Source organism: Typopeltis vanoorti, chromosome 3, assembly GCF_054136105.1.
Source record: "Typopeltis vanoorti isolate ZY-2024b chromosome 3, IOZ_Tvanoo_1.0, whole genome shotgun sequence".
NCBI lineage: Eukaryota > Metazoa > Arthropoda > Arachnida > Uropygi > Thelyphonidae > Typopeltis > Typopeltis vanoorti.
The window spans coordinates 174,218,486-174,230,902 of record NC_143551.1 but is presented as its reverse complement, the minus strand read 5'-3'; the positions used below and the strand labels follow the sequence as shown (position 1 = coordinate 174,230,902).

The 12,417-nt window shown below is 35.4% G+C and overlaps 1 protein-coding gene across 1 annotated transcript in view; it reads right to left on the bottom strand.

Annotated features, from left to right (window-relative positions):
* Window positions 1-12,417, bottom strand: part of LOC150108750 (uncharacterized) — a 48,289-nt gene that overhangs the window by 19,172 nt on the left and 16,700 nt on the right. The window contains exons 5-8 of the mRNA XM_090390516.1: window positions 11,639-11,814; window positions 6,437-6,579; window positions 5,816-5,961; window positions 2,857-2,938 (exon numbers count right to left, since the gene is read on the bottom strand). Coding sequence (XP_090246642.1) covers window positions 2,857-2,938; window positions 5,816-5,961; window positions 6,437-6,579; window positions 11,639-11,814 — 547 coding nt within the window. The remainder of the gene's footprint in view (window positions 1-2,856; window positions 2,939-5,815; window positions 5,962-6,436; window positions 6,580-11,638; window positions 11,815-12,417) is intronic.

Below are 12,417 nucleotides of genomic sequence, written 5' to 3'. Positions count from 1 at the left end.
AATATCTTGTATTTTTTCTCGGTGTTTAAGTCAGTTAATAATTTTAAACACACACACACACATAATAATATACAATAAACAAATTTAGATAACCGTAATCTCAAAAGAAACCAAACAACAATCAATTGATGAACAGCAGTAAACAGATGGTTGCAGCCAAACTACGAGATAGAACCATAACTAGAGAAAGATATGCTAAAGTAAAAAAGATTGAAGAATTTTACTCAATATTATATGAGGATGACGAATCAAATGAAGAAGATAACGACGAAATAACTGAAGTACTGCAGATTTTACCAGAGGAAATGGAGTATCCAAAGCTTACAAAATGGAAAAGCTTCAGGTGAGGATGGAGTTATAGCTGAACTTCTAAAAGCAGGTGGGTAAATGCACAAAATCTTGGCAGAACTACTTTACCTATGTCTGAAGAAAAATTATGTACCAAGAACTTGGGAAAATGCTACCATTACTCTGATGCACAAAAAACGCGAAGTAGAAGACTTGATATATTACCGACCCATCAATCTATCATCGATGGTTTACAAAGTCTTGGCTCATAGGATAGGCTTTGTGCGACTCTAGACCAATTCTAGGACCATTCAAGTTGCATATAACATATTAGCGAAAGGTGTAATGAATATCACACTACCAATATCTCTTGGGTTTACTGATTACAAGAAAGCCTTTGATTCAATAAAAACTTGCACAATAATTGAAGCTTTAGTAAGCCAGTAAGTTAAAGAGCCATATGTCAAGATTATCCAATGAGCACACACCTGCAGCAATTCAATGTAAACATCACAACATATCTACTGTGGAAATACAAAGAGGTATAAGAAAAGGTGACACAATATCTCCAAAACTATTCACAGTATTCCTAGAAGAAATATTCAAACTTCTTAATTGCGAAGGAAAGCGTCTGAAGATAAATGGAAGATATTTCAGATGACATAGTTATCTTTACTTCAACTGCACATGAATTACAGACTCGTATCCATGATCTTCAAATTGCTAGCAACACTTAAAGAAAACTCGTTATATTCAATAGCTATCGAATTATATTCAATAGCTAGTCTAACCAGAAATAATAAAAATCAATAATGATGAAATTGAACAAGTAGATCATTACATATATTTAGGACAAAGGATATCAATGGAACAAAATATCATGGACGAAATTAAAAAAAAGCACGTTGCTTGGGTGGAAACATTTGGAAAATTACAGTCAATATTCAAAAGCCAATTACCATTATGCCTGAAAAGGAAAGTTTTTCATCAATAGATTCTTCCTATATTAACATATGGCTGTGAAACATGGACATTAAATGCAAAGGAAATTTATAAATTAAGAACAACACAATTTAGTATGGAAAGAAGTATGCTTAATATCACAAGAAATAATATAATAGAAAATAAATAAGTTTAAAAAAGTTATATTTTTTAACCTTGATTAAAAACTTAACTTACGTCCAAAAGGATGACTTCTTTGAATTAAAAGAACGTATCAAATTAAGATAGAAGAACTTGGTCTACGTTTCTTGTCAATAAATCAAATTCCTTTTGTCGCAGACAAAAGAAATTTGGTTTCTTGACAAGAATCCAGTTCAAAGTTCAGTTGTATAATAGATATATTGTAAAACATAATATGGGCAGTCCCTGCTCTGAATGCACGCGCAGCCATAAATACGAAACTTATTGTCAATATTAAAGTGAGTTTGATCCTTGACCAAACTTGAAAATAAAAAAGTAAAAAAAAAAAAAAAAAAAATTTCTTCCTCAGATTTTATGCAAAGGGAAAAGAAAATGCACATCTGAACAAAAATGCAACCTACAGTTTGTGACTGGTGCAACTTCCTGTTTTTACAGCTGCAAGGGATGCGAACTACACCTTGTAGTGACTGCACTAATGACGAACATTTTTTCCTTCAGCTGCACAGTTTTATGTCAGTTGGAGTGATTCAATTTTTGTGGGTTGAGGACAATGGAGATGCAGAAATTCGTCAGAGTGCGGCGACAGTGTATCATATACGTGTTCACCAAACTGCCTGATAAGTAATACTGAAAGAGAACGAACAGAAAGGCCATTCGTATCAACAACTGATAAGTGCATTGCAAAAGCCTACACACACTTATTCACCAAAACCTGATGGTAATCATGTAGGAAATGATAACCCAACTGCAGATCAATCGAGGTTCTGCTTATGAAGTTATTCAAAACAAACCACTTCAGTAAAGTTTGTACAAGATGGGTTCTTAAAGAACTTAAGAATGAAAATTGCCAAAAATCTTTAAATATGTTACCACCTTTTGAACTGATATCGTGAAGAAAGTGACGTCTTCCAAATTTCTAAATGCATTTTCATTTGTGACGAAACCTGGTGGTAGTTTTACCACCAGGAAGAAGAGGATCACTGACTTGCTAGTATTCAGGAACTGAAGAAGGTAAGCATAAGCTTATCTTGCAGTTTTTTTTTTAAACAAAACCACTGGATAAACTATCCAGTGGTTTTGTTTAACTATCCTATGATTCTTTTGCTAATTTCAATAAGCACATTGCGAACACTTTTTTTAAATCCATTATGGAAATCATGAAAACCCTTTTAGTGCAAATGTTAAAAAACCTGCTAATGCAAATGTTTTATATTTTTATTATTGGATTGCTTTGTTTATTTATATTTATATGACTGGCGTTACCAATGTAAGAGCAATATTCTCATATATTGAATAACAAGATGTAAGAAGATTGTTTTTGGTTCTTTCAATAAAATTACACCTCATCGAATGTCGTTGAACAGAATTTAATAACTTAACTGAAACAAGAAAGCATACTGTCGAAATTTTTGAATATTTACTTACCCTACAGTGTCGATAAGCATCATTTCACTGCTGTCAATGCCGTCCATAGCTACAAGCTCTCTCACAAAAATCTCAAAAGGACCTAAAATCAGATATTAAAACACAATTTAAAAGTATACATGGTCAGTAATTTAAACAAGACATGCATGCGTTTTGCTAACACTACTTAGTTCCTTAAATTTTCCTCAAGAATATGGCATCGTTTTCACTTGTTTCTGATGCTTTCAGGCCTCAGCTCAGTCGATAATGACGAGATTTTGTTTTCAAAGATATGTATTTAAATGCCCTCAAGGATTCGAAGAACCTTTATAAAAAATTTTCAGTTGAAGGTGAGGTTACGAAGGTGGAAGTGTTTCCCTTCCGAGGTTTTCATTCTAAAAACAGGAAATGAAATTGGCCATAAAAATACACGTAATTTATCCAGCTAATAAATACTCTGGACTCATAGTCTTGGTTGTTTTGGGCTTGAATTCAAACAAATAAAAACAGTTCTGATTTATAGAGTTCTTGTATTAGCAAAAATAGTCAATTTCTTCTTACCTTTCTAATGGCGTGGAAGAAGAATTAAGATAAGAGTAGGTCATGAAGACGAACACGGTTTTCATCATGACTCTCTCTCTCTCTCTCTCCCTTTTATTATAGATCAATTAAATCGAGTCGTGTGTTTAATTAAAATCCTCTCAAGATATCTCTTGTTTAAAACTGCACTTTGTAGTTTTTATACCTAGTGATACATAAATGTATTTTTACTCAATGCGTAAATTACGTGCAATTTGAGCTCCTATAATCCTCAGCATGATGTTGTTTTCATGCAATTTCTATGAAGAAATTTATCTTAGAATGTATGATAATTTCTGTTCTATTACTATCTTTGTAACAAATACCTAACTGGTTTAGTTCCTAGTTTAGTTAGCTCTTTCTCTAGAAAAGACACTCTGAGATGAGGAATATATATGCATTACGATTAGGATGGTACTAACCAGATGAATGCTTTTATTTCCTTTTCATCTCGTTGTGGATATTTTTGTTATTTTTAAAAAATGCGTATCACATTAGCAGGATAAGTAAGTATAAGTGCAGGACTTTCAGATTTGCCGTTTTTATGATAATTCCATACTCCGTAATTGTAGATAAGCTTTGGACTAGGAACAAAGAATTTATCGAATAAGTGCTTAAGTGTAGTTGGAATAACGGCACTGATGGGACACTGAACTCTATGATTGGGAAAGTCCTAAGTTCGATTCCCGTCGTGACGAGAGGAATATTTATATAGACCTTTTCAACTGAAGGTTAGCCAATCTCATACGGGAGTGGCAGTGTTTTTTTCTTCCAGAAACCCGAGTTTTTCATCCCGCACATAGGCAAATCGGCCACAGAACACATTCAATTACAGACTAAATGTACCGTTAATGGCGGTAGATGGCGTTGTATGTAGTTGATGGAGGATCAAGTAGATGGTGGATGTGTATAGATGGAGGATTAAGTAGTGTAGATGGTGGGTTATGTGGCGTGGAGTGTCTTCCCCCAATGAGACTCTGGACTCCTTGGAGATGTCACAATAATACTTGGATATTCAGAGGATGCAGTTTTTGGGCGAGATAATAGCAGACAACTTTTGGTTTACGTAGCATCCATCAGTGTCAATTTCAGATGCGATTTGGTCTGAATGATCGAATGCAGAATATTATTTTGATTCTTATTGATCGTCTCATCTAACAGTCAGACTGGTAAGCCACAAATGTACGGGTCTAATATAAAGTTCGTAAGAATGAATGGAACAGTGAAGGTGAGAGATGACACTGAATTCTCTCGAAAGCTGTTTTTTTTTTCCCTCTCTCAGAAGCTTTGAAATTCTGAATTTTACAATAATACCAACTGTTGGATATACTTTTGGAATAGCTATTAGAGTATTCGTGGGGGCGATTTGCATAAATAGTCTAATAAATTGCCTAATAAGTATGAATAGAATACCTCGTCTTGGGTTCTGATATCATCGGGACTTTATCACGCATTGCAAGTACTCTACCCTTACAAGCAACACTTATCGAAACTTTTTTTCCCCGTTTCTGCCTGTTACTATTACACAGTACCAAGTTTTGGCAGCTTAGAACTTTCCCTTTCAAAACACAATCAAGAGACGTTTTGGAATCCACATTAACAACTAAGTTGATGGATTGGATGACAGAGGCATTCATTCTACGTTCTAATAATCTAATTCTGCTTGTTTATTCATTTCTCATGTAAAATGAGAGAGAAAATAAGAAAGGTGTAGCATAAAGCTAACGATTGAGCAACATAATCTTGTACCAGTTTCACTTGTCAACTTCCATTTCTTCAGTAGGCTGCCAAAGTACTAAGGAAAGGACAAAAAGAAGCATTCTTGTTTCACTGGACGAACATTTCTTATGATTTATCCTGGCGTTGAGTTTATTATTTTCGAGTAGAGGTCACAGAGTGTTTTTATTTTATTTTATTTATCAAAAACTTTAGATTACTGACCATAAAAGAAACAAATTGATCTTTAGATGCACAGCTTATATTTTATTATTATTATTATTATTATTATTATTATTATTATTATTAAGAGAGACCTCCAGGGAGTCAGAGACTCATCGAGGGAGGCCACATACTACATATACCACCTATCATACTTATTTTTGAATTCATTCACACTGCTTGCACTCCCAACATCCAATGGCAATCCATTTCAATCACGCACTGACGCGTTTCAAATCCTGCGTTTGGCAGCTGTATGCTGAAACTGGACTTGCCAAGAATTTCCCTATTCAAAGCTTGCAGACTTTAACGATCCCATCAAAGAGAGTAAATTCTGTAAAATTAATTCCATGTGGAGTAACAAATCGACTTGTCACAAAAGTCATTGTGTTTTGTGACAATTCGATTTGCGAAAACGGAGACCAGAAACTTACTGACAATCAAGCAAAAATGGCAAACTTACTATGTCTGTCTCCTATCTCAAATCGGAGAGCTAGGGGATCACCAACTTGGGCTGTAAGTACATCATTCCCAGAGCGATCGGTAATGCGCATAGTGACATTTGGTGAACTGACTGCAGCGGACTTGGTTCCAGTGGTATCAACCTCACTGTTGAGTAACATTAAATAATAAACTTACACTGCAATTTTTAATGAAATAACTAGTGAAAAACAGAACTTTATAGAAATGCTTCCATTCTTTAGGTTCTTCACATTCTGATTTCATTTCAATTTAATTTTAATATTTTTTAATCTTTTGCAATACTAAAATTTAAATAAAAGTAATTCAATTTTTGACTAATCAGATTTTAATTAGGAAAGCAATATAATTTTTTTCTGGAATTTGCGTCTCCGTTATCATAGAAAGAATGGTAGTAAAAAATTATTCTGATAACAAAGAACTTGAACGAACCGTGTGAACTAATCTATATACTTAATAATTTTCTGACACTTGTTCTCCTAAGAGCGAAAACATTGGCAGGAGGAATCGATATTAATGAATTATCAATTCGATTGTATTTGAATGTTTTATTAACAGTCTCTTTCTTTCTTATTTTCAATGAATAACCAAAAGGAAAAATTACCCATCTATTTCCAGTTGCACACCATGAGCAACACTTCTGTTGGACAGGTCATAATGACAGTGAACAGATAGTCCTAAATCTTGGTTGGTTACAATCATGTCGTGATGCTGGATGACAATATCATTTGAAAATTGACCAAATCCCTGATAGGGAAAAAATATTACTATATTATTATTTCATAACCATCTCCTTAAAAAATAATGACTTTTAGAATATACATTTCTTCATAATGAATTTTATCGATAAAGTATGGCGTGGCGCAGCAAAAAACATTGTACAGTACTGAATAATTACAACGATATATATGTTATGGAGTAAACGGGTTTATTAACAAAGAAATATATATGTTCACACCTGATGATATATATATATATATATATATATACACACATACACACAACTGTCGGTGACATCTTGGCCGAATAAAGCATAAAACAAGGTGCCCATTTCGAGCATTTACTTTCTCGAAATGGGCACCTTGTTTTCAAGACAGGTTTCGTAGTGCATGCGAAGGTTCTTTTTCACTTGCAGAACAAGGGTTAGGACATCTGCTGGATATATCATGTAATTTTATCTCTTAGTTCAAAGTTTGGGTGGAATACCCATTCCTTCAACATACCCGAAAGCAATGTGAGATAGGAGAACATGAAGAAACTTGTACGAGAATTCTGTGAAATGAGCCTCACGGGGAAGCGTTCTATTAATTTCGTGCACAGGTATTCCTGTTGGAATACCAGTCCACGAAATGGAATGGGTTTTTTTTTTTGCACAAATCCTGGGTGAAAAACCATCACATTCTCGATGTAGTATTCGCTATTCAAGGTCACGTCTACACCACCCTCCCCTAAAGAAGTAGGGTTCAATTAGCCATGGTCGGAAGCCACACACCATGCGATGACCTTCTTGCTGTAAAGAGGTTTCTCTTAGACAAATTCAGGTCTCGAGAAACCAAAAAACCTATACGTTCGTCTGTTTCCATGACAGCTAAGATGGAAATGCGCTTGGTCCGAGAACCGGATATTATGGAGGAGAGGACGGATCTTCATAGACATTGGCCAGCACGTGCATCGTGCATAGTATTCCTGCCGTGGAGCGTTATCCGATGCTATTAAATACTGATCCACCTGAATGATGTGCGAAAAGGTACCAGCTCCTTAAGGATTCTCTGTAGTGACCTTCGAAATAGCTGTTAACTGTTTTATACTCAACGTTTGGCACGAAATCGAAAGGATTTCGTAGTGGACCACCGAATTCCTTCAAAGAAAAGAATTATATGTTACACAGATATATTCAATTCCTACCACGTGTGGGATAGTATTCCAAATGAGGGAATATTTGTTGTCATATCTATCTATCTATATGTTCACTGGGCATCTACATATGCTGTATGATCACTACGATGCTCGGTGATGTGCCACACCAGTCTTCGCCATGTAATCCTGTTGTTTGCTTTTCTGGCGGCCCCACCTCTCTGAGGATCAGTCACTCCACACATGCCATCCATACATCTCATTGATGGTCTACCCCTGCCTCTTTTTCCAGTAACTTTACCTTCTATTACTGTTCTGAGAAGTCTCCTCCTACCATCCTTTCTATGTGTCCAAAATATTTTAACTTTCTTCTGTCAATATTCTTAAGACGCCTTTAAGTTCTACTGATCTTTTCTAACACCCATTCATTTGTATGCCTTTCACTATATGATATCCTCAACAGCCTTCTGTAACACCACTTCTCAAAAGCAGATATCCGTTACTTCGCTGACTTCTTTAGGTTCCAAGTCTCACATCCATAAGTCACTGTTGGAAAAACAACTACATCCAAAATCCTCAACTTTGTTCCCATGGAGATAGATCCATCCTTCCAGATTTTAGATAGGTCTCTGACTGTTGTTTTAGCCATTCCTAACATTCTTCTGACGTCTTCTGAACAGCAGTTCTTCACATCAATAATGGATCCCAGGTACTCAAACTTGCTGACTTCCTCAATTCTTTCTCCATTAAGGTACACTTGTTTCTCAAGAGCTTCTCTGTTTGTGTTTCCTTTGAGAACCATAATTTTTGTCTTGCTAGGATTTAGTTGAAGTCCTCTGTTATTACTGATCTTGTTAAGTTTGTCAAGAATTAGTCCTAGTTCTTCCATGTCATTACAAAGGAGTACTGTATCATCAGCATACCTCAGAATACTGATCAATCTACCTCCTATCCTAATTCCCGTCCTGAGTTCATCCAATGCTTCACGCATGATGCCCTTCGTATATATACTAAATAAGTCAGGAGAAAGTAAACATCCTTGCCTAATTCCTTTTTCAACTTGAAGCCAGTTAGTCAATCTAACACCTGTTCTTACTGTGGTTTCTTGCTCCCTGTACAAGTTGGCTATCAACCTGATAGCCAACTTGTACAGGGATCTGAGTTCTGGTGCCCTTACCTTTCCTAAAACCTGCTTATTCCTCGGGCATCTTTGCCTCAATCCTATTTAGCATGATCTTCAATAAATTTTTGCTTGCATTAGATATTAAACTAATAGTTCTAGTTCCTTCACACTTTCATATCACCTTTCTTATGCAGTGGTATGAAAACCGACTTCTTCCAGTCTCTAGGCCATGATCCTGTCTCCCATATCCTTGTAATTAATCTATGAAATACTCTTCACCCCTTTGGCCTTAATTAACTCTGCTGGGATTTCATCTGCACCTGGGGCCTTATTGCTGTTAAGCTGCTTAACTGATCTTTCAACTTATGCCTAATTGGAGGAGGTCCCAAATCAAAATTTTCCTGGTGAGAGGGCTCCACATTTTCTTTATCCACTCTGCTGTATAGTTCCTCACAGTATTCTTTCCATCTGTTTTTGATTTACAATTCTTCTGTTAGTAATTCTCCATTCCTGTCTTTGATGACATTCAATTTAGGCTTAAACTTGTACTTTAAATCACGAACTAAATAAAATATCCTTTTATAATTGTGCCTCCTCATCTGGAATTCTATCTCTTCACATTTATTAGTATAGAACTTTTCCTTCTCCTGCCTGATGGCTCTTCTGACTTCTGCATGTAATCTCTTGTTTTCTTCAGTCTCTATGTGTCTCTTTGTTTTTCCAACCGCCTTCTTTTGATTAGTTCCCATGTTGAATCTCATATCCATGGGTCTCTTGGTCATCTTATTGGGCCGAGATACTTCTTCGCTGTATCCTGTATTATCACCTTAACTCCTTCCCAAAGCATTTCTAGTGAGTTCTCCTCATTGGTCTCCAAAAATCATCCAGAACTAATGTTTCTTCTGTGAATCCACTAGGAATTACTCTAACATCCAATCTGGTGGGATGTGCCTGACCTGGAAGTTTTCGGAGTCTTATTCTTACTTTGGCTCTTACTAGCTGATGATCTGCACCACAATCTGCTCCAGGACAAGTACGCACATCAGAGATGCTCGTCTTCCACCGCTGGAGAGCCAGGATGTATCCAATCTGGTGCCTTGACCTATCAATGTTAGATGTCCAAGTATAGGTCCGTCATGGATGTTTCTGGAAGCAGGTATTGGTAATAACTAGTCTGTTAGTACAGGCAAATTTCAACAGTCTTTCACCACGGGTGTTACGTTCACCCAGACCAAACATGCCATACTACTCTAGGCTGACTCTCATACTATTTCCCACTTTTTCATTTAAGTCCCCTTAAGATGTAAAGTATGTCTCTCCTTGGTAGGCAGTCCGAAACAGTTTGTAAGTTTTCATAGAATTCCTCACTCTCTTCTTCGGGCCTATCCGCGTGGGGTGCATAAATGACTACAACTGATACATTGGTAGGGTGAGCCTTAAGTCTAATAGAAAGTATCCTATCATCATTAATGGGGTTATGATCAAGAAGGCTTCTTTCGTGAGCTATCTTCAGTATCACAGCTACCCCACGATGTTTTAGGTCACCACCTGAGTAAACAAATAGCCTATTATCCTGTCTTTTGAAGTAACCTTCTCCATTCCATCTGGTCTCTGTAATTCCCTGGATGTCAATTTTATACCTCTCCATCTCTTTACAGACAATCTCAAGAGCACCAATCTGTAGACCACGAACATTCCGTGTGTCAATGTAAAATTCCCTTCTAAACAAACAAATTGATCTCGAAGGGCACATATGATTACTCGCGTCATAGTTTAATTTGCTTCGTCGTAATAATAAAACAATCATAAGTGTGATAGCGCACCGGCAAAATTACAGGCCGCATGAAGTCATCGGTGAAAGTCTTTAAAGAAGAATCTCTGAAAGTGGAAGTAAAGGATTAAATGCATTATATACGAATGAATAAAGGCCAGAATTTTAAGAATTTTAAGATGCTATTTAAAGATGTAATTTTGATGACACAGAAGAAACTTTAGCAAAAGAAAAAAAAATTCTCTTATTAGCTTTGTAATTGCATCAATGGATTTTTGATTTTGAGAGGTATTGGATATTAGGAATTGCGGGATTCAGAAAAGACAGCATATAAAGAAATCATTCATTCCTGAAATGTACAGGACTCTATGATAGTGCTAAAAAAATAAAGTTTACATTAATCCCATTAACGATTTTCTTCCAAATGTGTTATTTTTCAGATCTCCAATATTATAATAACTGGCATTACTGTTTCTGAGGCATTAAAAATTCAGAATATTTTATTTGAAATTAAAAATTAAGAAAATAAATGGAAAAGAAGCAAGAGAAAGTTCATTAAGTAGGTGGCATGGAACGGGAATAGTGAAAAGCTAGCTCCAAGGAAAAAAAAAAAAACGTAAATTCGAAAAATAGTACAAAAGTTATCACTTTTTGCATTAAGAGGGAAGTGTAGAAAGAGTAAACTTAAAGAAAGTTCGAATTTGAGATAGAAAAGTGAGAAGATTGTGTAATAATATGCAACATGGTAAACCTTTTCTACTCGGAAGCATAATCTGAACTGTCGCTATCATAATAAGCTTAATGATACTTAATTTCAGACTTTCATAATTAAGCAGAAAATAATACTCAATTTTTTCACCTCGATAACTAGAAGGAATAGGTTTCAGTTTGTAAGTAAAAACTTTTAATAACGAGTATGTTTTTTTTCCCTTTTCAAAAACCTGTAAAAAGTGTTAATTACTATAAAACATGTGTTTAAGAAGCCCACCTGAGCGCTTTATATGAAAAACAAACAAACAAAAACAAATATATATATAAATATGAGAACAGTCATTTACCTCTTGTTTGACATCGCAGTTCAAATCGTGATAAGCCATTCTAATTTCGAACTCCACAGTATTAGCAACATCCGTGACGCAAGAATTTGGTCTCGATTTAGCATACACCTTGCCATTGAAGAGTTTGCTGGTTTTGACTTTAGCGACCATTTCTCTTGCTTTGCACTGAATGGTAACTGTAAAAAAAGGAGAGAAATTATAAAGTTCGGGGAATAACATATTCTCATTTAAAATGTGACCTAAATACAAGCATTTGTACTATAGGACTTCACAGAAAGAGTAGACTACATTCCCAGTAACTGTACTGGATAACATTTAATTGTCATAACACAGTATAAGTGAAATAATTTGGTCTGAGTTGCTGTTTATGGAGATTATGATATGATAGTTCTCATAATGATTATAAAAAAAAGAAATCGCTGTAAACAGTCTTACTTAAATCATGCAATTCGGAAAGTTTGGATTATTGTACCTATCTATACAACTGTTTTTGAAACTTTGGAAATAGCTGTCATACATTTCCAAACAACCAAGACTGCTATTAAGCCTTACTCTTCTCTACAAACTGCAACATTAACACATAAAAATAACTTTCTGTGTAGTATAGTAGGAATCTGATTAGCAGACTGTGGTTTCAGTTTATTTCATTTCTGTACTTTAGGTGATGAAACCTTGCGCAAAAAAAAAAAAAAAAAAAAAAAATTGACGTACACTACAAGCTGAAACAGATGATAGTCAGAAGCATTTCTCATTTTTAATCAGGGCTGTGCTTATGAACA